General features: G+C 53.3%; 1 protein-coding gene across 5 annotated transcripts; it reads left to right on the top strand.

The window, feature by feature from the left end:
• The first annotated feature begins 4,516 nt into the window (after positions 1-4,516).
• Shf (Src homology 2 domain containing F) lies at positions 4,517-23,784 on the top strand. Of its 5 annotated transcripts, none has more exons than XM_042277064.2 (7): positions 4,517-5,048; positions 13,541-13,682; positions 14,846-15,052; positions 16,521-16,661; positions 17,971-18,142; positions 18,290-18,409; positions 23,166-23,784. In XM_042277064.2, the coding sequence occupies exons 1-7, from the start codon at positions 4,551-4,553 to the stop codon at positions 23,350-23,352; spliced, it is 1,467 nt and encodes a 488-aa protein (XP_042132998.2). In that variant the 5' UTR covers positions 4,517-4,550; the 3' UTR covers positions 23,353-23,784. The 5 variants fall into 5 exon arrangements, with proteins under 5 accessions (XP_042132998.2, XP_076426620.1, XP_076426621.1 ...); XM_076570505.1 differs by lacking the exon at positions 23,166-23,784 and adding an exon at positions 18,498-18,743; XM_076570507.1 differs by lacking the exon at positions 4,517-5,048 and adding an exon at positions 11,015-11,115.
• The last annotated feature ends 268 nt before the right edge of the window (positions 23,785-24,052 follow it).

The following is a 24,052-nucleotide window of genomic DNA, read 5'->3' as shown; positions in this document are numbered from 1 at the left end:
CATGCGCCACCACCACCCAGTGAAAAATGATTTTTTTAAATATATTTATTTTTATGTGGATGTCTGTGTGTGCCTGAATGTATGTGTGTACAGGAGCCCTTAGAGGTCAGAAGAAGGCATCAGATCCCCTAGAACCAGAGTTACAGGCAGTTGTGAACCACCATGTGGTCATTGAGAAGTTAATCCAGGGCCTCTGCAAAAGCAACAAGTGCTCTCCACTGCTGAGCCAGCTCTCCAGCCCTGTGCTATACTTTTAATGTCATCGTCTATCCCCCCACCTCTCTGAGATCCTGTCCCCTTTCCTAATGATTATATTCCTACCCTCCAATCCCACCCCTGTGAGCACCGTCCGCAGCATGCTGTGACCACCTCTAGGTCTTTGCTTCACTCACGATGCCTTCCTGGGTTGGAAAGGCACTTCACCTTTTATTTCATCTATCCAAATCCTGAAGGAGTATAGAAAGACAGGGAAACATATAATAACATGGGGGAAACAGAAGATTTTTCTTGCCCAAGAGTCTGACTGAAGCCTCTAAAGGTTCCTACCACCAAGGCTAATGACTTCAGTTCAATTCCCAGTAGAATTCTGGAAGGAGACAACCAACTCTAACCCCCTACACACACACACACACACACACACACATATATTGGTGGAAGTATTAAGGCAACTCCATGTAGTTAAAAGGGAGGTTTATTTGGGGGTTTTACTTATAACAAGTAAAGGGATAGGTTACAGGGTCCGGGAGAGGTGAAGTACAGTCCAGTGGTGTTCTCTGGAGAACTCTGCTCAGTCTACCTCTGTGATCCAGGATCACCAGGAACCAAGAGAGCCAGCACATCTAGATCTCAGGTCTTAAGGGGTGTCATCTCGACCCCACCTCAGGGGCAGGCCATAGGTAGGCGTGACAGTTACTAGAAGCCTCACTGGGGGTAGTACTTCCAGGTCAAAGCTAGAACAGCTACCCACCACACGCACACACATTTTTTAAATGTTAAAAAATTCCAAAACAAGATTTGCTGTAAAGGCTGCCAACATAGTATTGATCTCCCTGTCATACATTGATATTTTATGCTACAGTAATGGCAGGCTTAAGTTCTGAAAGTGTATGACCTTGAGTAGGCCCTGACCTTGAGTAGGCCCTCATTCATTTCCCCAGACATCTCCTGAGAATCTCTAACAACAGCTAGTTTTGCTCATAGTAAAGTTATCCTACATTCACTTATCCTTGTGAGCTAGGCTTTCACCTTATCAATTATAGTCCAGTCCAGGACCCCTGAGGAACCACCTTGTGGTCTCATATTTGGGTTTCTCAGCAACACTTTGAATATGCTAACTTCAAATTCCTCCAAAATCCTAATTATGATTATTGTAAAAAAAAAAAAAAAAAAAACAAAAAAACAGAAGCCACCAAAAGCAATGAGCATTACTCTCTTGGGGAGCCTACAGGAGCCTGTACCCACACATGGGAATGTCTTGCTTCTTCAGCTCTTCTTTGAGAAGCCTGCACCCATGTTTTTCTACTGAGAACTTCTCTTTCTCTTAACGTTTATTAGTAAGCCTATCTTAGAATTTTTTTAAGTTATTTATTTTTATGTGTATAGGTGTCTTTGCCTATATTTACATGTGTGTATGTGCTAGAAGTGTGGGAGCCCCTGGGACTGGAGTTGCCCGACATGGGTGCTGAGACCAAAGTCAGCCTTCTGGAAGAGCAGCAAGTGCCCTTAACCACCAAGTCATCTCTTCAGCTCCCACTTTCTTGGTTTTTTGAGACAGAGTCTCCCAGGATGGATTTGAATGCATCAAGGGAATCCTCCCGGTATAGCCTCCAAGTGCTAGATTAGGCATGCCCACCATATTTTACAGGGTTCTGTTTTTGCTTTTTGAGACAGGGTCTCTCTGTTACGTAGCCCTGGCTGTCCTGGAACCCAATATGTAGACCAGGCTGGCTTCAAATTCCCAGAGATCCTCCTGCCTCTGCCTTCCAAGTGCTGGGATTAAGGTGCTGTGCCACCACATCCAGCCAGTACTGCACATTTGTTTTTGTCTGTGGGACAGGGTATCAGACAGCCCACAAATTCCTTATCAAGAACTGGGATTATCTGTGTGTACCATGTATTAGTCAATGTTCTATTGCTATGAAGAGACACCATGACCAAGGCAACTTACAGAAGAAGGCATTTAATTGAGGACTTGTTTACAGTTTCAGAAGGTTAGTCCATTATCATCATGGCAGAGAGCACGGTGGCAGGCTGGCAGGCATGGCGCTGGAGAAGTAGCTGAGAGCTTTACATCCTGATCCTCAAGCAGCAAGCAGAGGTGGGGAGTGTCAGAGGGGTGGCAGGGGCTGGGCCTGTAGTGGGTTTTGAAACCTCCAAGTCCACCCTCAGTGACACACCTACTCTAACAAAGCCACACCTCCTCCAGCAAGGCCACACCTCCCAATCCTTCCCAAAAGCATATGAGCCTATGGAGATCACTCTCATCCTAGCCACCAGGCACCACCATGCTCCCTGTATTTTACATTTTTTGAAGCAAACACAGCTAGTGTGGTGGCTCACACCTGTAACCCCAGCACTTGGGAAGCTTGAGACCACAGGCTTGCCGTGAATCTGAGGGCAGACCTGATGGCAAGGTGACTACCAGGCTAGCCAGGGCCACATAGCAAGGACCAGTCACAAACAAGCTAGCTCATATCATTCGTCACCCTTAATTTTCACACCAACAACTATCTTTACCCTGCTCTAGGACAGGACCAGGGGCATTGTCCTGCCCATGTAGCTGGCTAGATCATCCAGCTGTTGAGTCCTGACCAATGACTCCTCCATCCTTTCACATTTGGTGATTGTGGCGACCCTTCCATAGGGATTAGCTAGAATCTCCTCGGTACCTGCCATGTCTTTTGTTCCCCTTTGTATCGTCAGTTAATATTTTAAACTGTACACTCTGGAATGGGAACCTCTTATTTCCTGTATTATACCTCACGAAGCGACAGTTTTCAGTGTCTTTTCAGTGTGTAGCTGGAGTCCAATAGCATTTGTATTACCTGGGAGTACCCCAGCTAGACCTGAAAAAAAAATGATAATCTGCAATACAACAATAGCATTTGTATTACCTGGGAGTACCCCAGCTAGACCTGAAAAAATGATAATCTGCAATACAACAATAGCATTTGTATTACCTGGGAGTACCCCAGCTAGACTTGAAAAAAAAATGACAATCTGCAATACAACAAGACATCCCCACCCCAGGAGATCAGAGGTCACATCACTGTATAGGAATTCATATACATTAGAATTTGCGCATAGCAAGAAATTTAACATATTTGAAATCTGGAATCACAGGAATAATAGATTTGCTGTTTTCCCCTCACACCCTCCTTCCTTAGCTTTGAACTCACCCCTCTTTGGAGACTTACCTTTTCTCTGCTCATACTAAAGGTGGTGCTAACCCATCAACTCAACCCTCTCTGGAGCCTGGGGCAAAGGATTGCTAGTTTAAACCAGACTGAGCTTTCACAGGGAATTCCTGGCCAGCTACAGTATGAGGCCCTGTCTCAGAAACAACTATAAGCAACTCTAAGAGAGTGGCGAGGCACAGAAGCAGTGTGCAGAGCCAGTACCACGGTGAGATAAAGCAGATAGTTTTCCACGGTGTGTTGTGCGGGTACCTGTTGGCCTTAGCTTTGGGGCTACAAATCTTCACTTTGTTTCTAAGACAAAACGCCAAGCACCTGGCCATCAGAGCAGCGTTGGGGCCCTGAGAGGTAAGGGGCTGCCGACAGACAACATTGCAACTGTTTCTCAACTTGATTTATTAACTTGTCTGTTTCTATTCTGTCAGTCACCTGATTGACAAACCCGGGGCGTAGCTTGAGGGATTTCCACAAGAAATCCTGTGCAACCTTCAGGGCTGTATGGGCCTGCTGGGGGCAGGTGCGACCGTGGATGGGAATTGTTTGTGCGCGGGCTGTTAGTGTGAAGCGGGTGGGTGTATGTGGAAACCAGAGCAATGGGTGTCTCCGGGGAATGGGTTACATGCGATGTGAGAAGTTTGCCTGGGTAGAAAAGCAACCTAGATTTGGGTATGAGCTGAGGGATAGGAGGAGGTAGGCGAGACTCCCAAGGCGAGGACAGTAATAGGTACATCTAAAGAACAGTTTCTTCCTAGACTCTTCGTCGAGAGTGTTGTTTCCGAGTCTCTGGGCTTGGGGGGAAGGAATGAGATGGGTGGGATGTGCCTGGGGGGCTCGTCTTTCCGCGTCTGACGCCAAGTGGGAGCTGGAGAAGAAGAGCAGATGGGACGAGGGAGCCCCCCCCCCCAACAGGAGCACGCGCAGCGACACGTGGAGGAGTCTCCCTCGCCGCGGCAATCGCACCCCGCACCCCGCCGTCTCCCATCCACTTCTCTCTCCAGTCCTCGGGTCCCCGTTAGGCAGCGGGCCCCGCCCCTCTGGTCGCTGCGAGCCCCGCCCCTCCCGCCGGCGCAGCTCCGCCCCCTCTCGCCCCGCCCCCGCCGCCCCGCGGTCGGCTCGCTCAGTTGGGAGGACCCCATGCTACTGAGCGGAGCTCCTCCTCCGGGCTCCGGCCCGGGGCCGCGGGCGCAGGGCAGCGCGGGGGGCGGCCCCGGGGGATCTCGCCGCGGGGCTGGGGGTGCGGGGGCTGGCCCGGGAGGGGGCGGCGGCAGCGGTGGAGTCGCAAAGTGGCTGCGGGAGCACCTTGGCTTTCGCGGGGGCGGCGGCGGCGGGGGCGCCAAGCCCGCCCCCCCAGAGCCGGACTACCGCCCCCCAGCGCCCTGCCCGGCCGCGCCCCCTGCGCCGCCCCCGGACATCCTGGCCGCCTACCGGCTGCAGCGTGACCGCGACTTCGAAGACCCCTACTCCGGGGGCTCCTCCGTGTCCGCCGCCCTTTCCACCCCCGCCGCCCCTGGCCCCACTCCGCCCCCGCGCCACGGCTCACCCCCGCACCGCCTCATTCGGGTCGAGACCCCCGGCCCCCCAGCTCCCCCTCCGGAGGAGCGGATCTCCGGACCCCATGCCAGCAGCGACCGGGTGAGTGCCGCGCCGGGCGTGGGTGGCCAGGAGGGGTGGTGGTCTGAGGTCTGGAGATTTGGAGAGGGACAAAGGTAGCTTGGCTGGGGCTCAGCCTGTGGCTGTCAGTATTTCTGGTTGACACGGGGGGCTCAGGTTTTAACCCCTTTGTTAGATTCTCCACCGACTAATCTGAGCCCCAAACTGCCCTCTTTCCTGTTAGGGCCCCAGGACTGGTGGTGACCTGCTCCCTCATGGGTCCTCCGAGCTTTGCAACCTCCACCCTGATCCTGGAGCCTTTTTCTTTCTAACGGACATTGAGAAGCACCCCCAACCCCCTTGCTGGTTTATGGCCTTTGTGCCCTCTGCAGAGCAGCGGCTTCTCTGCCCTTTGATCTCTGACTCTTTCCCCTAAGGCAGAACCCGCACAAAGCTTCTCCCCCCCCCCTTCCCTTTTCTCCTTCCTCCCACCCTGTCCTGGAGTCCAGGCATCCTTGCAGTCTGAAGCCCCAGAAAGGAACTGAAAAGTGAGATTTCGTATGTGAACACAGCAAGCGCTGGCCTTTGCCTTCCCCAGTGAGATTAGAGGGGGTGAGCTGTAGGACGACGGACGTCAAGATGGGCATTGTGCAGCTCTTGCTGAAGAAACTCACCACTGGGGTACAGAGCGCGCTCCTTCCAGTGTTCCCCCAATATGAGGAGGACACTTGGTGGTCAGGACCTGTTGCCAACTTAGGGCTGAGCAGCCAGGTCCATTCACCATCTCCTCTTGGCCTCCCTCTTCCTCGGTCCATCCTGAGAGAGGTTGGAGCTTTTCTTGGATCTGCAGACGCTGGGGAAAAGAGGAAAACTCCCAACAGTCTCCCCCCACCCCACCCCACCCCCAGGACACCTGCTTTCCTTCTTAATTCCAGTTTTATCCTGTCCTGGAAGACAGCCGGCTGAAAGCCGTCCTTAGTCTCCCCCATCCCTAAATTGGAAGATGGTAACTCCGTGAGCCACCCCCAGCCTGCTGTCCTCCACGTGTCTCAGAGCTGGCCTCTCCTCCTCCGTGGAGAAGATTTTTATCTGATGAGAGAGCAGTTCATGTCCGAATCCTCAGGTTTCAGAGCCGAGGTTTTCACCCGAGAGAGTACCGTCGGGCGAGGCTTCCTGGATAAGAGAGAGGTGTCAAGGTCGGAACAAGAACCCCAGATGGGTGAATCATTCGCCCCATAGTTCTTTCCATGGAGCATGGCTACCCATCCTGGCCCAGCATCCTTAAGCTTTAAAGGGAGGCCCAAGGGTGCTTCTCCCAGGCTGTACGGTCTCCTTCCTTAGGCCCTTGCTGTTGTATGGTGTGCTGGTGGATGGCAATGAAGCAGAAGGGAATAGTTAGGCCTTGTCCTCCCACTGACCAGTTAGTCTCCTCCTCTCTGGTCACTGGCTGTTGGCCCATGGCCTAAGCTGTCCTTGGCTATTTTCCTTCCTTTAGTGGCTTAGAAGGGCCTAACAGGCTGCCCACCAGGCTGTGGGTTCCTCCAGGAAAATGTCTGTTTTTCCTTCGTGTCTCTGTCTCTGCACTCTCTGGCACAGTGTCCTGAAATGGTGTCTGTCCATTCTCAGGGACTTCCAAGACACAGCTCTTCCACTTTTCTCCCAGAAGCCTCCAAGGAAGGAGCTGTAGACACACACACACACACACACACACACACACACACACACACACACACACCCTTAGGGCCTTCTTGCCAAGCCCGTCCGTGCTTCGGTTGGGTCAGCCTCTGATCTGTGGGTTGTTCAGACCTGGGGGAGGGGGTGCACAAGAGGTGTCTGATTCTCTTGTCAGCCAGCCACAGAGACAGGAATGAAATCCAACAGGCTTTCCCAGGAGCCACACAATCTGTGCTTTCTTTGGTGGGTGTGATGAAAGGATCCAGGATGTGCCATCTGAGCTGTCCCAGGGGCTGACCAAGGGCTTCTTATTATTCAGAGATCAATCAACTCCCCCACCATCTAGGAAAAGACTTTGGGAGATCCCAGAGTCTTCCCCTGGGAAAAGCTAGGTCCAACAAGGTGCCTGAGCTCTTACCCTAAACCAAGTGTCCAGACACCCCCAGGGCCTACAGAGTGACACGTGTACACTGGCACCTCTGGACCTCCACTCCCACTGAGCTGCTGTTTCTATGCTGTGTGGCTGCGTCCTTCCTCCTCGGAGCTCTGCAGAGCTCCTTGGCTGGCAGAAAGCGGTGCCAGGACGCTCCAAGAGGGGCTGCATCCCGAGGCTGGATGAAATGGTTAGAAGTGCTTCCACGCTAGGCTGGAGAAGCCAAGGAGCCCACAGGGTGGGGAAGCGGGAGGGAATGGGGATCTGGACAGGGCCCTGACATCCCGGAGGGTTCATTAGCCTTCTTCCTATGCAGGGCTCTCTGGCTGCCAGCCCCTCCTGAACCCCACTGGTATAATTGGCAGAGACACACCGCTGACCATCTGGCCAGGCCTGGCAGGGCAGGTGTGGGAACAGCAAGATCGGCGCCCTGCCACCGGCAGCTAGGGTCTGGCCAGATGGCCCCCGAAAGAACTCCCTCTGGTGCTGCGCCCTCAGCCCACCTCCAGGCTTGGCTCCGGCGGAAGGGCCAGCATGTGTTGGGCCTCCTCTCCGTTCGTTCACTGCCCTCCAAGCTTCAGCAGGAAAAAACGTGATCTAATTAGGGGAAGGGAATGAGGCTGTGATTAAATGAAGGCTGACTTGCCTATCACATCTGCAGTGTGTCTTCTGTGATGCCGATAGAAAGTGAGACCGGACATGGATAATAAAACAGGCGCCCTGTATTGAAACCACATCTCTTATTCGTAGCTCGGGGGTGATCCCCTAGGGCTGGTGAGTACCCAGCAACTGTGTGTAGATATTTCTCATTTTTATGGGGAAAGACTCATAGCTCTCAGATTTTTACAGGAGTTTATAGCCTGTAAGAGTGGTATTGAAAACTTTAAAAAAGATTTCATTAACAATTTAAAAAATTAGCCATCTATGTTTATATGTATCTGTGTATGGCTCTGTGTATGTGAATGCAGTGCCCATAGAGACCAGAAGAGGGCATCAGATCTCTGGGAGCTGTAGCTACCAGGAGGTTGTGAGCGACCAGATGTGGGTGCTGGGACCAAACTCAGGTCCTTTTCAAGAGGAGTGTGTGTCCTTAACTACTGCACTGTATCTCTAGCCCTATACTGAGAACCTTTTAAAAAATTTAAACATTTATGTACATTGTGTGTGTGCTCACACACAGACGCCCATGGGAAGGTCAGAGGAATCTCAGAATCCATTGTCTCCTTCCACCATAGGGGTCGCAGGAATCAAACTGAGGTAGACTTGGCGGCGAGGACCTTTACCCCCGGGCCAGCTTACTAGTCCCAGTATTGAGAACTTTTAATAACAAATGTGTGTCGCAGATGTACGGCACAGGCTTGGGTCATCAAGGCCCCTTTTAGAAGGGAGTGGGCAAGCAGGAACAGTCAAGTGAGGCAGGAGATATCTGTATTGGATCAAGGACTTCCTGTCCCCATGTAGTGTGGGACTCATAGCCAGTGCTCACATGTGTAGTGTGTCCTTCTGTGACACTGGCCTGGGTGCTGGGAGGGACACCTGTTCCTTGTATTTTTTTTTCTTTTGAGGTTTTTCTCTTCCTCTTTTTTTTTCCCTTAAGCTCACCTTCCCATGCCTTCACAGAGTGTGGAAGTCTGCTTATCTTGTGCTTATTCTGTGTTGGAGACAAAGGGGAAAAGTCGTGGCAGAGGGAGGAGTCCAGGGGAGGGACTTCTGTGGCCCAGTTACACCCACCCTGGGCTGGTTGTCTTTGTTATCACTGGCACTTCAAGGATGGCTGAAGAGTAGGACTGCTGATGGACTGTGGGATTGGCCTGTTTTCTGAGTGCCGCCCCCTCACACCGCAGTCCCACAGTCTGGAACCAAATGTCTAGGAGACATCTGCCCTGGCTTGGCCACTGAGTGACTCGGTCACCATTGCAGCCCTTCTTGCGCTCTGCCTTCTGAGAGCTGGCGACAGCTGAGCCCCTGGTGCTGGTGGATGGGAAAAGAAAGCTGCCTGAGCTAAGCGAGTCCTGGCTGGGGCCGAGTGCTTAGAGTCCTGCGCATTCTACTTGTCTTCATCCCAGAACCAACATGATGTTATGTAAGAGCAAAGATGGGACCCAGCTCCTGCGTGCCATGGGCTTGTGGGTAACTTCAGAACCCCCTCCAGGTGCTTCACCTTCCTAGAGGTGTCTATCAGTATGAGCTCCTGGAGGACCCCACAATTTGATCTCTTTGACCTTAGTGATGCAGCGGCTGGCATTTCCTGAGCATGTGTCCTGTGCCTGGTGCCATTTTCCAGCAGCTAATGTGTATTGGACCAGTCAGCGTTTACAGCGACCCTGTAATGAAGACCCTGTCCCTGGGTTGAACATGGGGAAACAGAAGCACAGGGATGTGGAGTCGCACTTGCAGGGCTTCTCAGCTAGCAAGAAGGAGTCATGAAGTCTCCAACACAGTAGGACTCGGGACTGAGCCCCACACCTGGCGCCTGCCACCAGTGCCCAGGAGAGAGGCAGTATGCGTGCAGCATTGGCTAACTAGCAACGAGGGACTCTTAGAGAAGAGATGATGTAGTTCAGTGCTGAATACACTGTTTCCCGAGTACGAGGGCCTAGCCCTGGTGGGACGGTCTTGAAGTGAGCACAGACATGGTTTACCCCAAGGCCTTACGAGGGTTGGTGGCGGCAGCCGCATGTCTGTGGTGGTTGAGTGTTTTGTAAGTGTGGCATTGCTTTTATAATTAGAAAAGGGGACATAGCCCATATGTTTGGTGTTGGCATTTCCCAGGCGTAGACACCAGGAGAAGGTGTTTCAGTGAGAAGGAGCAGCAGGGACAGATGTTTGACCTCGGGAAAGTAAGTGCTGTACTGCTGACCACGCCGATTAGTTCGGAGGTTTTCAGTGACGTAAATACTAAATTAAACAAAATCAGACTGTCGATGGGCAAGTGATGTTTTTTTCCTCCGGTGGTGGTGGTGGTGGTGGTAATGATGATGTTGATGTTGGTGGTCTTGCAATGCTAGACAAATGCTTTTGTCATTGAGATATGTCCCCAACCCTAAACTAAAATATAAACCTAAAAACTGGGGGTGGGGAATTGGAAACGCCTGTGAAAAGGCACTAACTGTAAACTTGAAGCAGTGGAGGAAATATGCGGTGAGTGAGTTTGGGAACTCTGAAGTCCCCTGAGTGCCTGTTCTGCAAGCCCCGGAACCCATGGTCGGTCAGGAACATGTTGCTTGGGCCGCCTGCAGCGTGGAAGAGGGAAGCAGATGGCAGGCCTGTTAGCTACCATGCGGGCGGGAAGGAGATGAGGAGGCTGCCAGCGGCTCCAGGAGGGCCACTGCCCAGCTGAACAGATGGGTGGCTGGCAGGGTCCTAGAGACAGTCTTCCGGATGGCAGAAGAGACGGCAGGGAGGGACATGGGCCTGCTCTACCTCCTTGCTGGGAGATACTTCAGCATTTTAGTGGCACGCTGGCTAGAACAGAGGCCATAGATGCTTCAGCGTCACCTTCGTGTCCGGTGTCTTCCCAGTGCCCTCGCTGGCGGTTCCTCCCATCTGCCCTTGAGCCAGGGGCTTTGATCCCTGTTCAGAAGTGGACTCTCCCGTGAGCCTGACCCTCCCACTGCCACTCTGGCCACTCCAAGATCAGAGCGGTGGGGGCAGGGGTGGGGCACGTTGGTGTCACCTCCAGGATAGAAGCCTGTGGAGGAGCTCTAGCGAATAGGAATTCAGTATCTGTTGTGTGCTGGGTGGGGCCTGTGATGGGTACTGGGCAGAGCAGTGGGCCTATCAGAGAGGGGTCAAGGCCACAAACAACAAATCATAGTAGGCCAAGCTTAGTCCACAGGGACAGTTTTTCTGTAAGCAGTTTATCCCCCTGTAGACACAGAAGCCCTGGGCAAGCAGGCCTGGGCTCTGGCTGGCGTTGTCTGTGCCCAGAGTGGGTACCAGTCCTGCCAGCCTTCCCAGCTGCTAACCCTGCTGTCACTCCTGCTCTGGGCCGCCTTGTGGGTAGGTAGCCCTCTGGATGCCCCAGCCCAGGGCGGGGGGTCTGGGGCTTCCCGGAGCAGGGTGTGGAGCCAGGAGTGGAACAGAGGAGCCATTGAGCTGCCTGTAAAGCCGCCGCCGCCGCCGCCACCTGGTTGCCCACGGGCACTGTCAGCTGGCGCTGGGGAGGCCCACACCAGCCTGGGAGGGGTCAGGACTCCAGGGAGAAGCAGCTGTGTGCAACGCTAACCAGGCTTGCAGAGGGAAGGCCTGGAAGGGTGTTGAGGGCTTGACCCCCCTGAGAAGCTGGTGAGAACCCAATCCTGTTTGGAGAGACTTGGTCCTCCTCTACGACCCTACTCTGCCTAGGTTTTTCTCTCTCTTCTAAGTCAGTCGAGGAAGAGTGATTCTGCCCAGTCCTCTCATCGTGAAATGGATTTAACGTAATTACTGAGAGCTTTCGGTTCCTGGGTGTTTAGCTGTCAATGTGGGCCCTGCCCCCTGGAAGAAGTGCACAGTCTGCCTAAAAGACACCCAGGAAAACAAGCATTTGCCGCATAAAGCGATCAAAGCCTGGGACAGAGGCACCTCACAGGCCCGGAGAAGCATGGGAGGGTCTTCTGAGGGAAGAAAAATGCGTAAGGATTGGCCAGCACAGGAAAGTGGTCCAGACAGAGCGGAAACCGTTGAATAAAATGACCATAAGCTTTCAGAGCCGTGGTCCAAAGAGAAAAGGAGAATCTTAATGTTCTTTAACGTTAAACTCTTTCTGCAAAACACTGGCGATCTGTGTATTGTAAGGTTTGGGGATAATGTGTCAGGTGACTCAGATGCTTGTTGAGCCTGCTGTCTGTCACACAGGAGTTGATGCTGTGTGCTGACTGGCAGAGTTGCCAGCAGTGGGCAGTGGGTGATGCTGTAGGTGCCGCTGACCGGGGAGAAAAAAACTGGGGATGGTGTGATGGATTTCTCTGTTTCCTGGAGAAAGGAGAGCCTGAGGTGAAGGGATCGGGTAAGGGTGGTGATACAATAGAAAGATTTTTTTCTAGTACCCCTGATGGTTGCTTATTGGAGCTAGAGACACAAAAATGAGAGTTCTAGGCTGGCCCATGGCCTGGAGTACTGATGGAGTGGTGTGACGTCCTCCAAGCAGGCAGGTAGGAACGGAAGTAAAGGAGCTGAGGGCCAGACTGAAACAAGGTAGTAGGAAACACCTGAGGATAAGCTGGAGGCAGCCATTGGGGCACCCTCAGAAACCTGTAGATGGGCCAGATGGGGTCAAAGGAACAGCCAAGGGATGCATGAGGTAGGGTTGGTTCTTTGTCCACCTCATCCTTCCAGAGGCCCCGGTTCTCAGATCCTCTTACCGAGGGCAGGGTGGTCGCCTGGCTCAGCTGGCTCCCCACAGCTCTGATCCAGCTCAGATCTGAAGTCTAGGCTTCAGTTTGGTGAATTGCAGGATTGGCCTCTCCCTGTGGCACAGGCCCCAGAGCTCCCTCGGACTCCGCCTGTGACCCAGTGAGTGGTGTAGTGCTCCAGGGTCTGGCTTGGTGAGTCCTACCTTCTCCTGCCCAGTTTGGAGAAAAACCCCGTTGTCCTCAGCCCTACCCTGACCTGAGCACCTCAATTCATCTGCTTTCACTGGGCGAGAGTTGATGGCTAACCACTGTATGAGAAAGAGATGGGCAGCTGGGGAAACAGGAAGTTAAGACTGGCTTTCTGCGTCCTGACCTATGCGACCTCAGGGGCGCTCATTAGTGTCCCAGGGCGCCCCAAGGCATTTCTCTCCCAGGAGGCTGAGAAGCCCACTGGCTACAGGTAGATAGCCCTGTGCACAAATAACAAGAGCTCCAAATTTGGTTCTTCTATTTAAGCAGGATGATACCCACATGACAGGGACATGATAAGGATCAAACACCGGAATGGTGACGAAGCGATGTCTCTGCTTTCTTTTCTTTTTGTGTTTTGTTTGAGACAGGGTCTTACCATGTAACTCTGGCTGGCTTGGTATTCGCTGTGTAGACCGGGGTGGCCCGGAACTCCCAGAGCCCCACCTGCCTCTGTCTTCTGAGTGCTGGGATTAGGGGCGTGTGCATCACCATCTGCTTTATTTTCGAGGTCACTGGCTGTTTCTTTGTTGACCATCTGAAGTGTGGCAGGCTGCACTGTGCTGACCTCTGTGGCCTTGCTGCTCTGCTCTTCCAACCCTTGTGGCACAGTTGAAAGCAGTGCTCTTGAGTTCTCTCTGGTGGGCCACTGTGTGCAGGCTGCTCTCCAGCCTGGACCCTAAGATAAACTCCTAAGACCGAGTGGCTTCCTGCCGACTGTTTAGCCTAGGACATGACCCCGGGGCAGAACATTAGCAGGAAAGAAAGAAGCCCCGTCTCTACCCGGGGAGCAGAGCGGCTTGCCCATGTCTGAGCCTCATTCTCTCTGCCGACCCCCACAGTTGGCAATCTTAGAAGACTACGCGGACCCCTTTGATGTTCAGGAGACCGGTGAAGGCTCGGGAGGAACTTCAGTAGCTCCAGAGAAGGTCCCCGAAAATGATGGCTACATGGAGCCTTATGAGGCCCAAAAGATGATGGCTGGTAAGTAGTGAGGATCCGGGAGATGCTCCCTGAGGCCTTGGTCCTGTGGTCCCTGGAAAATGGGGAGAAAGCTTGTGCCGGGTCCTCAGGAATGTGGCCAGGGCCTTCAAGATAGTCATTTTGGAAGAGAAGGTGTAAGGTGTGACGCCTGAGGCCATACAGGAGGCCAGTAAGCAAAGGCCCCGGTGAAGCACTGGAGACCGGAGGGCCAGGGTTGTGGTAGAGATCAAGTCAAACAGCCCTCACAGGGTCAGTAGCCTCGGAAGTGTGATGTTTGAACTGACATTGTCGAAGAGAAACACGGACAGATGTTGAAAATGTAGATGCATTAGGTGTCATGGAGTGGTGTGAGTATTTCCCAGTTGGAGAAGAAAAAACTGAGCCAGACCTGCCCTTGGGGAACAGGTCAAGAGATGACCCAGGGAAAGGGTCAGAGTGGGGGTGAACAGAGAGGACAAGCAGGCCAAGAGAAGTGCTGGCTAGCCTCTGAGATGGCTGAGACCAAGAAGAATGCAGAGGGTAAGTGAGGAGTTTGGACTTGTGCCAAAAGGAAGAAGCAGGATTAATGTGGCATTTAACGGGAGGTCTGAGGAGGTCTCGTCCATACAGAATGGACCAGAAAAACTGCCTGTCATAAAGTTGGGTTAGCAAACTGTTTCAGAAAGGACTGAGCTTGTTGCTTCATGATTTGTTGTGTTTTTGGTTGTTTTTATGAGACATGGTGTCAATATGTAGTCTAAGCTGGCCTGGAACGTCTCATGTAGCCCAGGCTGGCCTCAGATTGATAGCAATCTTCCTGTACTTACCTCCCAAGTGCTAGGATTAGATCACAGGCATGTGCCACCGTGTCCAGCCCAGTTGTTTGGGTTCTAAGGAGCCAGTAATTAAAACTTCTTTCTTCCTCTCCTTAGAGGAAATAATGAAGACGTAAGATTAAGGAAAGGGCTAATAGAGACTAGAACGTCAGCTTTATTACTGATAAAGTTGATCGAGGAATATCACGTAGCGAAGTTAACGCAGTGGGCTTCCTAACACTCGTGAGGGACTAGGATTTGTGACTTCTGAGTTGCCCCGGAGCCAGGGCATCGGCTCTGGAGAAATGCTACCAGAGATGGTCAGGATTGAGCTTACTCACCACGCGTCTCTCCTTTTTGCCCTGGCAGAGATCCGGGGTACGAAGGAGACTTCAGTCCAGCCCCTACCTCTCTATGACACACCCTATGAACCTGAGGATGAGGGGGTGAGCCCAGAAGGTGAGGGGACTCCCTGGCCCAGGGAATCCCGCCTGCCCGAGGATGATGAGAGGCCTCCAGAAGAGTATGACCAGCCCTGGGAGTGGAAGAAGGAACGGATTTCCAAAGCCTTTGCTGGTGAGTCTTGGCAGCGAGGGCAGTCCTGCGGGGGCCTCTGAGCGCTTCCTGGGCTCAGGAGAATGGAAGGAGTGGACCCTAGGAACCAGGCAAGGTCTAGGAGTGGAGCTCTAGAGCAGGATAATGGAGTTCTGTACATGGGGTTGGGACTTGGGCAGTGTGGGTACGGTGTTGTGTGCAGGGCGTGGGCACAGGATGTAGGAAGGAGGTTTCCTACATCTCACCTCTTCAAGGCTGAGAGGCTTGAGCTGTAACTACCTTTGGGGATCTGGATAAAAATAAAGAAATTTCAATACAGAATTATGAAACTTGTGGCATATGTTAAATACATTTGACAAAGAGGGTATTTAACACTTCAGATGATGAAAAGAGAGGTGTCTGTAACCTGGATTCTGGGGCTGCGTCTCCAGCGGCAGGCCCTGCCATACCAGGGGGGTTTGGCTCCATGGGCATTTCTGGGCTACAGATGGAGGCTGTGAGGTTGCTAACTGAAGATCAGGTTTCTCCTGTCCCAACCACATACCACTGTGTCCCAGGCCCAAGTCCACCATGGAAACGTACATATTGGCAGTCTGAGTTGAGCGGATCAAGGGCCTGGAATTGGGAGACGGCCTGAATCTTGAGGGCTTAGATGCCATTAGATTTCATTCCTGCTTCTGTGTCCCTACACACACACACACACACACACACACACACACACACACACACACCACCTCTCACACAGAGGCAGCTCATCCTGGATCCAGCCCTTGGCTCTGCCCCTCCCCTCTCCACCCTGGCAGCCAGACTGGGAAACCACAAGTTTCTGCTTTGCTTCCTGTAAAGCACACACCCATGAAGGACGGGCCATTTATCTCCAGAGGTCTCCTTGGAGAATCGATACCGTTTGGATTGCTTAATGGGAAAATCTATGTTCATCATTAGGAAACCTCGTCAGTGGTCCTACAGCCACTGTGATGTCACTCTCAGGACTGGGAAGAGGAGAATTTGGTCTCAGCATAATTCATCTGCCCCAAGCCTGAGTAGTCCAGATATCCCCGGGGCTTTGCCCCATTTCCAAGGCCGGGTGGGGGTTAGGAGAGAAAAGGAGACAAGAGGTGTCAGGGAACTGGGTGTGGTCCTGGGAGGTGTGGGCAGCTCCTGTTCCCATGTTTCCACTCTCCTGGTCCTCTTGGTCCCCGGAAGCTAGTGAGGAGTGAAAGATCAGGGCCGATCCAGCAAGATCCTGCGCCTTCCTGTTTGCCACTCAAGATTCCCACCTTTCCCTTACCAGGCAAGGGCGGCGTTAGTCCCGGCCCCGCCAGGCCTCGCAGTCCTGTTCCTCCTCCAGTGTTGCCTCTGCCTCTGCCCCTCCTCCTTCCTAGGCTGCTGTGTATCTTGCCTCTGCATTTTGGTGTTTCAACCTCTGCCTCTCTCTCTGTCTCTGCCACTGTCTCTTTTCTCTTCTCCCTCCTGCTGCTGGCTCCAGTTGACATAAAGGTCATCAAAGACCTACCTTGGCCTCCGCCTGTGGGACAGCTGGACAGCAGCCCCTCCCTGCCTGACGGGGACAGGGACATCTCCGGTCCAGCTTCACCCCTCCCAGAGCCCAGCCTGGAGGATGGCAGCGGTGGGTCCTTTGGGGACTTGTGGCCAGGGTGATAGGTCCTTTACCCATTAGGCCCTGTGGGCGTGGGTTGGAAGAACTCCCCTCGCCCTGGGGAGAGAGCAAGAAGACAGGCACATCCCTCTCTCCCCAGAGCTGTATGCGTGGTCTTTTAACCAAAGCAACCTCTCCTAGGAGGTTCTGCACCGTGCCACGGAAATCCACTGCCGTCAGCTATAATCCCAGCACTCGGGAGGCTGAGGCAGGAGGACTACCTTGAGTTTGAGGCCACGCTGAGCTGCTATATAGTTCCAGACCAGCCTGGGCTATAGCGTGGAACTATGCCTAAAAAGAAGAATCCGCTATTTTAAGATTGGCGCTCTCTTTGGATGGAGCTTTGGGCGCCAAGGCAGGCATCTGTGAGGCATGGGGAAGTGCTGGCATCTGGTGACTGAGGGACAATAATTCAGGCAGTCATTCATTCAAGAGCTACAAGGAGAAAGAGCCTCCATTGGAGGGAAAAAAGGAGGCATCAATTTCTACATCCGACTTTGCCCAGAATGAACTCCCAAGGATGCGTGTGGGTGTTGGTGTGTGTGTACAGGCATGAGCATCTGTTGTACACGGTGCGTGAGAATCTGTAGATATTTTGTAAATGCAGGGTAGAGAGAGGGTCACCTGTGCATGTGTGTGTACCTGTGGGCATGTGACCCACTGGGGGTCCCTTTGTGCTGACTCGGCTCTCAGGCTGCCCTGCCCTGGAGACGCTAGTCCCTGGGCTTCTGTGGATGGGGGAGGGGAAACAATGGGCAGCGACCTCGGGGTGGAGAGGGCCGGCAGTCTGGCGGCTTTGGACAGGATTAGCCTGTCAGGATGGCACCAAGGGGAATCAGATAATTGTTCTCAGATCGATACGTCATTTTTACAGAATGGCTTGGCAAGGCGATTTGGAGAACGGTAATGAACTCTGAGGAGGAGAAAGAAACAGTATTATCAACACTGAAGCCACCCTGAGGGGGGGATGGAGGAAGGGAAGGCAGTCAGCTGAGGGAGAAAGCTTAAGTGGTTTCTCATGTTTTGTCCTCCTTCGCCTGCCAGTGTGGACTGGGAAGCCCCAAGGGGCCTGGTGTGGTTCAGGGACTACCTCCTCCCCCGCACCCCGTAGTGGGCCAGGATTCTGTCCCTGGAGTCAGGCAGACCGGGCAGTGAGCATGCCCTCCCAGAATATGCCTTTGACCCTTGTGGGGTCCTGGAGGTAGGGTGGGGAACGGGCTCTTTGAGAGGGCTCTGCCTCTAGGGACCTCGGAGTCCATGACCAGTATGTCCCTTACAGCCCAGTTTGAAGGATCGGAGAAGAGCTGCCTGTCACCCGGCCGGGAGGAGAAGGGGCGGCTCCCTCCCCGGCTTTCTGCTGGGAACCCCAAGTCAGCCAAGCCCCTAGGCGTGGAACCCAGCAGCCCCCTTGGGGAGTGGACAGATCCAGCATTGCCTCTGGAAAACCAGGTGTGAGTGTCTGTGTCCACTGGGGACCTCCCCCCTGTCCCTCCCCTCCCAGCCTGGCTTCCCTGCAGGGGACACCCAGAACGGGTGGGTCTGGACGGCGGCGGCGGCGAGGGACCCAGCAGAGATGCCCCCCCCCCTCTCATCCTCAGCTGGTACCATGGAGCCATCAGCCGAACAGACGCCGAGAACCTGCTCCGGCTCTGCAAAGAGGCCAGCTACCTGGTGCGCAACAGTGAGACCAGCAAGAACGACTTCTCTCTCTCCCTCAAGTGAGTGGGGACGGCCGGCCGTGGGCAGAGGAGCCCGCCCATTAGCCTGATGGGCGGAAGAGGGTTCTAGTAGTCTCTTCTCGTCCAGCCAGGCCGGGAAGAACCACATGCCCTGTGAACATCTGCTGGCTCCACCCCGGGCGCTAGGGAACCTGAAATGTCAAGAGACTCCTCAGCCCCTGTACTTCAAGGAAAAAAGCACTTGAAGTGCAGTGTCCAGCTCAAAAGGCTTTTGTCACTAGCTGTTCAACCTCTCTGGGCCTCCGTTTCTCTATGATAAGATCGAATACGATCCATTTCTTTGGGAAGGATTAAATGAAGTACTAGCGCTTGACTTAGTGTCTAAGCGCCTAGCATGTTTTTAAGCACCACGCTAAGTGCTTCATAAATGATTATTGCCATCATTGTTGAACCCTGACATGTAGAAGCACTGGCAAGGAGATAGAGGGGCTTTACCTGAGGTAGTCAGCAGGGTGAGGTGGGGGGGCTGGGTCTTGGGAGGAGGGCAGAGCAGTAGATGCAAGGCCATTCCACTGAGTGAGGAACTCCGTGTGAGGGGAGAGGGAGAAGTAGCTGAGAGGGCTCTCCTTCCCCGTCATCTTGCTCCTTGGGGGCAGCTTCACACAGCCCAGACTCAGACTCCCAGGCTCTCCAGTTACTATTGGAGAGCACTGCTATTGGCCAACACTCCTCTTGGCCACCAGGAATTCTACCCAGGATAGCCCGTCATCTCCATGAGGTGGCCAGCTGGGGTGAGGTATCCCATTTACCTCCCTCCATCACTGCAGGAGGATCTTCAATACCTCACACCACATTCCCTGGTGCGGTAGATACTGGGGTATCTACACCTTGAACAAATCCAGGGGTGTAGAATTGCATACGTTTAAGAGATTCGTGGTCACTCAGAGAGATCAGAAAAGGTATCCAAGAGAGTTAAGTGGCCTTGATTTTATTCTAGGGTTTGATTAAAGCTAGCTGTGTATCCATAGACAAATCATTTAACTTCTCGGGGCCTCGGGTTCTCCCCTTGCAGAATGAGCTGATATCACGGGTTTCTTCCAGCTCTGGTATTCTAGGAGTCCGCGAGCTATAAAATCAAAAAGAGGATGTTGGAAGAATTCATTTGTCAAGTTTGATTCACACAACTTTAGGCGGTACATTGTTACTAGGATTATAATTGAAATTCTTAGCACGTGCTACCTAGCATATATACCATGTCCAAATCAACTACCTCTCTGCTGATAAATCTCTTTTTTATACAGATGAAATAGATTCAAGGAGCTTTGTTACTTGCTCAAGGTCACCAGCTAATAATTAAGTCTCCAAGCTGGGCATGTTGATAGTAACCAGTCTCAGTTCCTAAGTGATTCCATACACCCAGGATTTCCAGGCCAGCCTACAGACTGTTTCAAAACACACAAACACCAGGACCTAGCTCAGTCTGACTTCAGGGTTCCACCCCTCACCATGTGCCATATGCCAGAAATCTGGTATTATCTGGCACAAAGGGAGCCGCGCCAAGGTTTGGGTCTTTGGAGTGGAACTGGGCAACGAGGGGTGAGGGACTGTCTTAGTCTAGGGAATAAAGAGGCAGGTCTGGATGCCTGCTCCTGCTCCAGCTGATCTGGCCTCAGTGGCTGTCTGCCAGGGTCTCGTTTGCATATAAATGGCTTCTCTGAAATACAATTATGGTTTCTCTTCTTTCCCTAATGGAAGGGCTTTCACTGGTAATTAAACAGCTTCCTCAAAAAGCCTTGCCAGCTCTGGGCCCTGTGGCCCAGCTGGTCCCACCCAACCCCCTGAGGGTCCGGCAAGAACCTTTGCTGTGTCTTAATGGATCCTTGGGACTAGGCCCTGGAGGTTGGAAAGCACAGATCCCCTCCTCCAGAGGTTGGTAATGCAGACAGAGGCCACGGTACCCTTCCTAGTGAGTCTGTTCCTTGAGAAAACACCCTGAGCACTTTGAGCAAGGTAGTCCTCCCAAGCGGACTGTGGAAAAGGGGGTCACTTTCAAATTGTGAGGTGAGAGAAGACAGGGCCCACACTGCTTCCTACAGCACAGGGAAGCTGCTGCTTCCTGCCTTACCTCCCCATTGCCCAGAGTTCTCTGTTGGCTTCATACCCTTGGTTCCTTTCCCTAGGGCCTGTGTGGTCACTGTGTACACCAGACAGTACCTCAGACCGACAGATGGCCCCACATCCTGATCCACACTCGGGCAGATTCCTAAGAAAGACTTCAGGGGCCGGGCGGTGGTGGCGCACGCCTTTTAATCCCAGCACTCGGGAGGCAGAGCCAGGCGGATCTCTGTGAGTTCAAGGCCAGCCTGGTCTACAGAGCAAGATCCAGGAAAGGCACAAAGCTACACAGAGAAACCCTGTCTCGAAAAACAAAAAAAAAAAAAAAGAAAAGAAAGACTTCAGGGTATATGGGTGCCAGGGGCTGGGGTGGAGTTTCCACCAGAACAGACCCTAAGAGGAATGGACTTAGGGGCCAGTTTCCCTCCACCCATTCCTCCTCTTCAGTTTCCCATTCTTCTCACTTTTTTCCCAGTGTAATAGGTCTAGTCAAAGTTTGTTGTTGTTGTTTGTACCCAGGTAGATGGGACAAATGATGGAATGTGCCATCCCCACCTCTGGTACAAGATTGTCAGATGGAGGCAGCCTGTAGATGGATTTTTCTTTGGGCTGCCAGCTCACAAAAAAAAAGACACAGAGACTTATTAATTATGAAAGCTGGGCCTTAGCTTTCTAGTTCTTATGACTTAAATTGACCCATATCTTTTCATCTACATTCTTTTATGTGGCTCAGTTACCTGTAGTGCCCATCCTGCTTCTCCCACGGCTAACTCTACCTTCTTCTTCCCAGCATTCTCTCTCCGGGAGGGAAGTCCTGCCTATTTCTCCTGCCTACCTATTGGCCATTCAGGTTTTTGTTGCATCAATCACATAGTGCATAAATAGCCCACAACAGCCTCCTCACTGGTCCTGTTTCCCACACATAGGCCTCTAAGCTCTCTTCTTGCTCCTCTGGGCTCAGGCTAGGAGTAGGCAAATTAGGCTTCAGTGCTCTACCAAACACCCCTTAGCCTGTGCCTGTGGGTGAGTTACAGACCCGGGGCTTGGCAGACTAGGCCTGTGGCATCTGGACAGTTCTTCCTGTTGAGTGCCTCACCCCTATAGTTTCTAACGGGGGAGGGGGGGGCGCCGGGGATGTGAGAGCTGGCCGGAGCTTTGCTCGGTGGGTCTCTGTCTGGGATGCAGAGAGCCAGCTAAGGCTGATTTTCTGGGTTGTTCAGGAGGGTGGGAGAGATGGTGCGAGGTGTTTTCTTGCCAGCATTTTCGGATACAGGTGAAAGAGGTCCACTGTCGTCCTCAACAGCTTGAATTCCTGAAGAGTTCTAGGAATCTCAACTCATGCCAAGCCAGGACTGGTTGGTGACTTTGATACCAAAAGAATTTTAGGACTAGCCAATTTATGAAGTGAAGCTGGAGGTTTTCATTGAAGTTATTTTAGTATATCGTTAAGCATGAGGAGGAAAAGGTATGCTCAGAAGAAAATAAGATGTACTCAAGTGTGAGTACTTTTGTTTTTACCATAGTCATCTGTGGGATTTGGGTTGGGTCTGAAGTTACTATCTTATCTCTGGTGCGCTCCTGATAGGATTACAATCACTAAGGTAAAAGTTTAACCCACCGGAATACAGGAAGGTGGGATATCTTTGCTGTAAATGTAAACAGGGTTTACAAGGGCAGACACATTCAGGCTTAAGACCTGCTCACTGTGACTTTAACATCTATATTTGAAAGAAATATTAAGTCTGTGTCAGCAGCCTTTCAGGCAGATGTCAATTGTGCAAGAATTCTTGCTGCTTTGCTGGCATATGGGGCTTCAGACTCCAGGATGAGGGGCTCTCCTCCCCTCTCACCCCACCCCCACTGTGATCTTTCTGTCCTGCCTCACTCTGAGTAACAACAGCCCCTCCAGATAATGTCACTCCAGGCCTACAGGGCTGGCTGAATGAACAGAGGGCTTAGCACAAGCCCCAAGTAGGAAGAGAGTGAAGGGATGTCTCCAGGAGGCAGTTGAGAGTTCTTAGATGGGGGGGGATGCTTCCAGATTAGTGTAGCCCCTCCCCCAGACTTTGCAACGGAGAGCTCCGACAAAGATTAGCTTGATTGTCAGAACTGAATAGTCTCCCTCCTGCCAGGAGCATCTCTGGCTCCGCGGGAGTTCCCAGGAACCCCTCACAGGTGGTGAGGGTAAGGCTGGACCTGTCGTTCAGCTGGTGGAGTGCTTGCCTAGCATGTACAAAGCCGTTGGGCTCAGTCCTCAGCACCCCATAAACTGGCCCACCCCTGTGATCAAGAAGTAGAAACAAGAGGATCAGAGGTTTGATTTGACTACGTAGCAAATTTGAGGCTAGCCTGACCCACATGCGCCCGTCTCTAAAACAAGGTTAAACTGGCCTTGGCCACAGGCTGAAGGACTGAGATCACAGAACTTAGGGGGTGCTGCTGGTCACTGCACTTTTCCCCAGCACACACCCTCCCACCGTACACACATTCTTGGCACACCTAGTATTCTCACAAAGCCAGTGTCTCATGCTACCTACTCACCCCCCCCCCCCATTCCATCCCCCTTCACCTCCCACTTGAACCGGGCTTTGGAACCATATTTGCTGGGGCAGGGGGTGGGGGGGTGGAAGCAGGGGACTGGGAAGAACCCCTGGTCACCAGGATCTCTTCCTCTCCCTAGGAGCAGCCAGGGCTTCATGCACATGAAGCTGTCCCGGACCAAGGAACACAAGTACGTGCTGGGCCAGAACAGCCCACCCTTCAGCAGCGTCCCCGAAATCGTGCACCACTATGCCAGCCGCAAGCTGCCCATAAAGGGGGCGGAACACATGTCCCTGCTCTACCCTGTGGCCATCCGGACTCTGTAGATGTGAGACCAGGGCGCTGCAGTAGACCCGGACCCGGTCTTTGTCACCTGCCCGAGGGCTGTGGTCCTCAACCAAGGACTGTGGTCCTCACCAAGGACACGATGTCACCAAGCTGGCGCCTCCTTGTCCTAGGATCTAGCGGGCGCTGAAGATTCCTTAATTTATTAGAAAGGGGAAGGAATCCTGGGCCTTGGAGTGCAGGGGGCTGTGTGGGGCTGGGAACAGAGGGAAGCCCGAGGAGGATGGAGGCTCCCGCGCCACCCCCCTCCGCCCCCTCCCCTGTCTCCATCCATCCATCCCCCCGGGCCCCTGTCCCCGGAGGGCCAGCCGGGGCTCCGGGCCAGAGGCGCCGCCCGGGGGCTGCCAGGAGGGGCGGGGGCGAGCGCAGACTGTTTATAAAGCCGCGCTGGAGCGGACGCCGGCGAAAAACACTCTCCGAGCATCCGGATCCTTCCTTTGACCGAACGTCCCCGGCCGCTCCCCGCCGGGCAGGGCGTCCGGGCCGCGCCGCCACGGCCCCTCCGCAGGCCCCGCTTCCCGCCAGCGGCCGCTCAGCTGGGAGGAGGGAGGCGCGGGGAAACAAAGAGGGCGGGCGGGCGGGCGGCGCTGCCACGCGGAAGGCGCGTCCCCCTCGGCCCCTGATGGAATGACCGGGCGCGCCGCGTCCTCAGCTCCCTCTGGTGGCCGGGCCTCGGGGAGG

Source organism: Peromyscus maniculatus, chromosome 4, assembly GCF_049852395.1.
Source record: "Peromyscus maniculatus bairdii isolate BWxNUB_F1_BW_parent chromosome 4, HU_Pman_BW_mat_3.1, whole genome shotgun sequence".
NCBI classification, from domain to species: Eukaryota; Metazoa; Chordata; class Mammalia; order Rodentia; family Cricetidae; genus Peromyscus; species Peromyscus maniculatus.
Note: the sequence above shows the minus strand (reverse complement) of the source record. Positions and strands in the feature narration are given on the sequence as shown.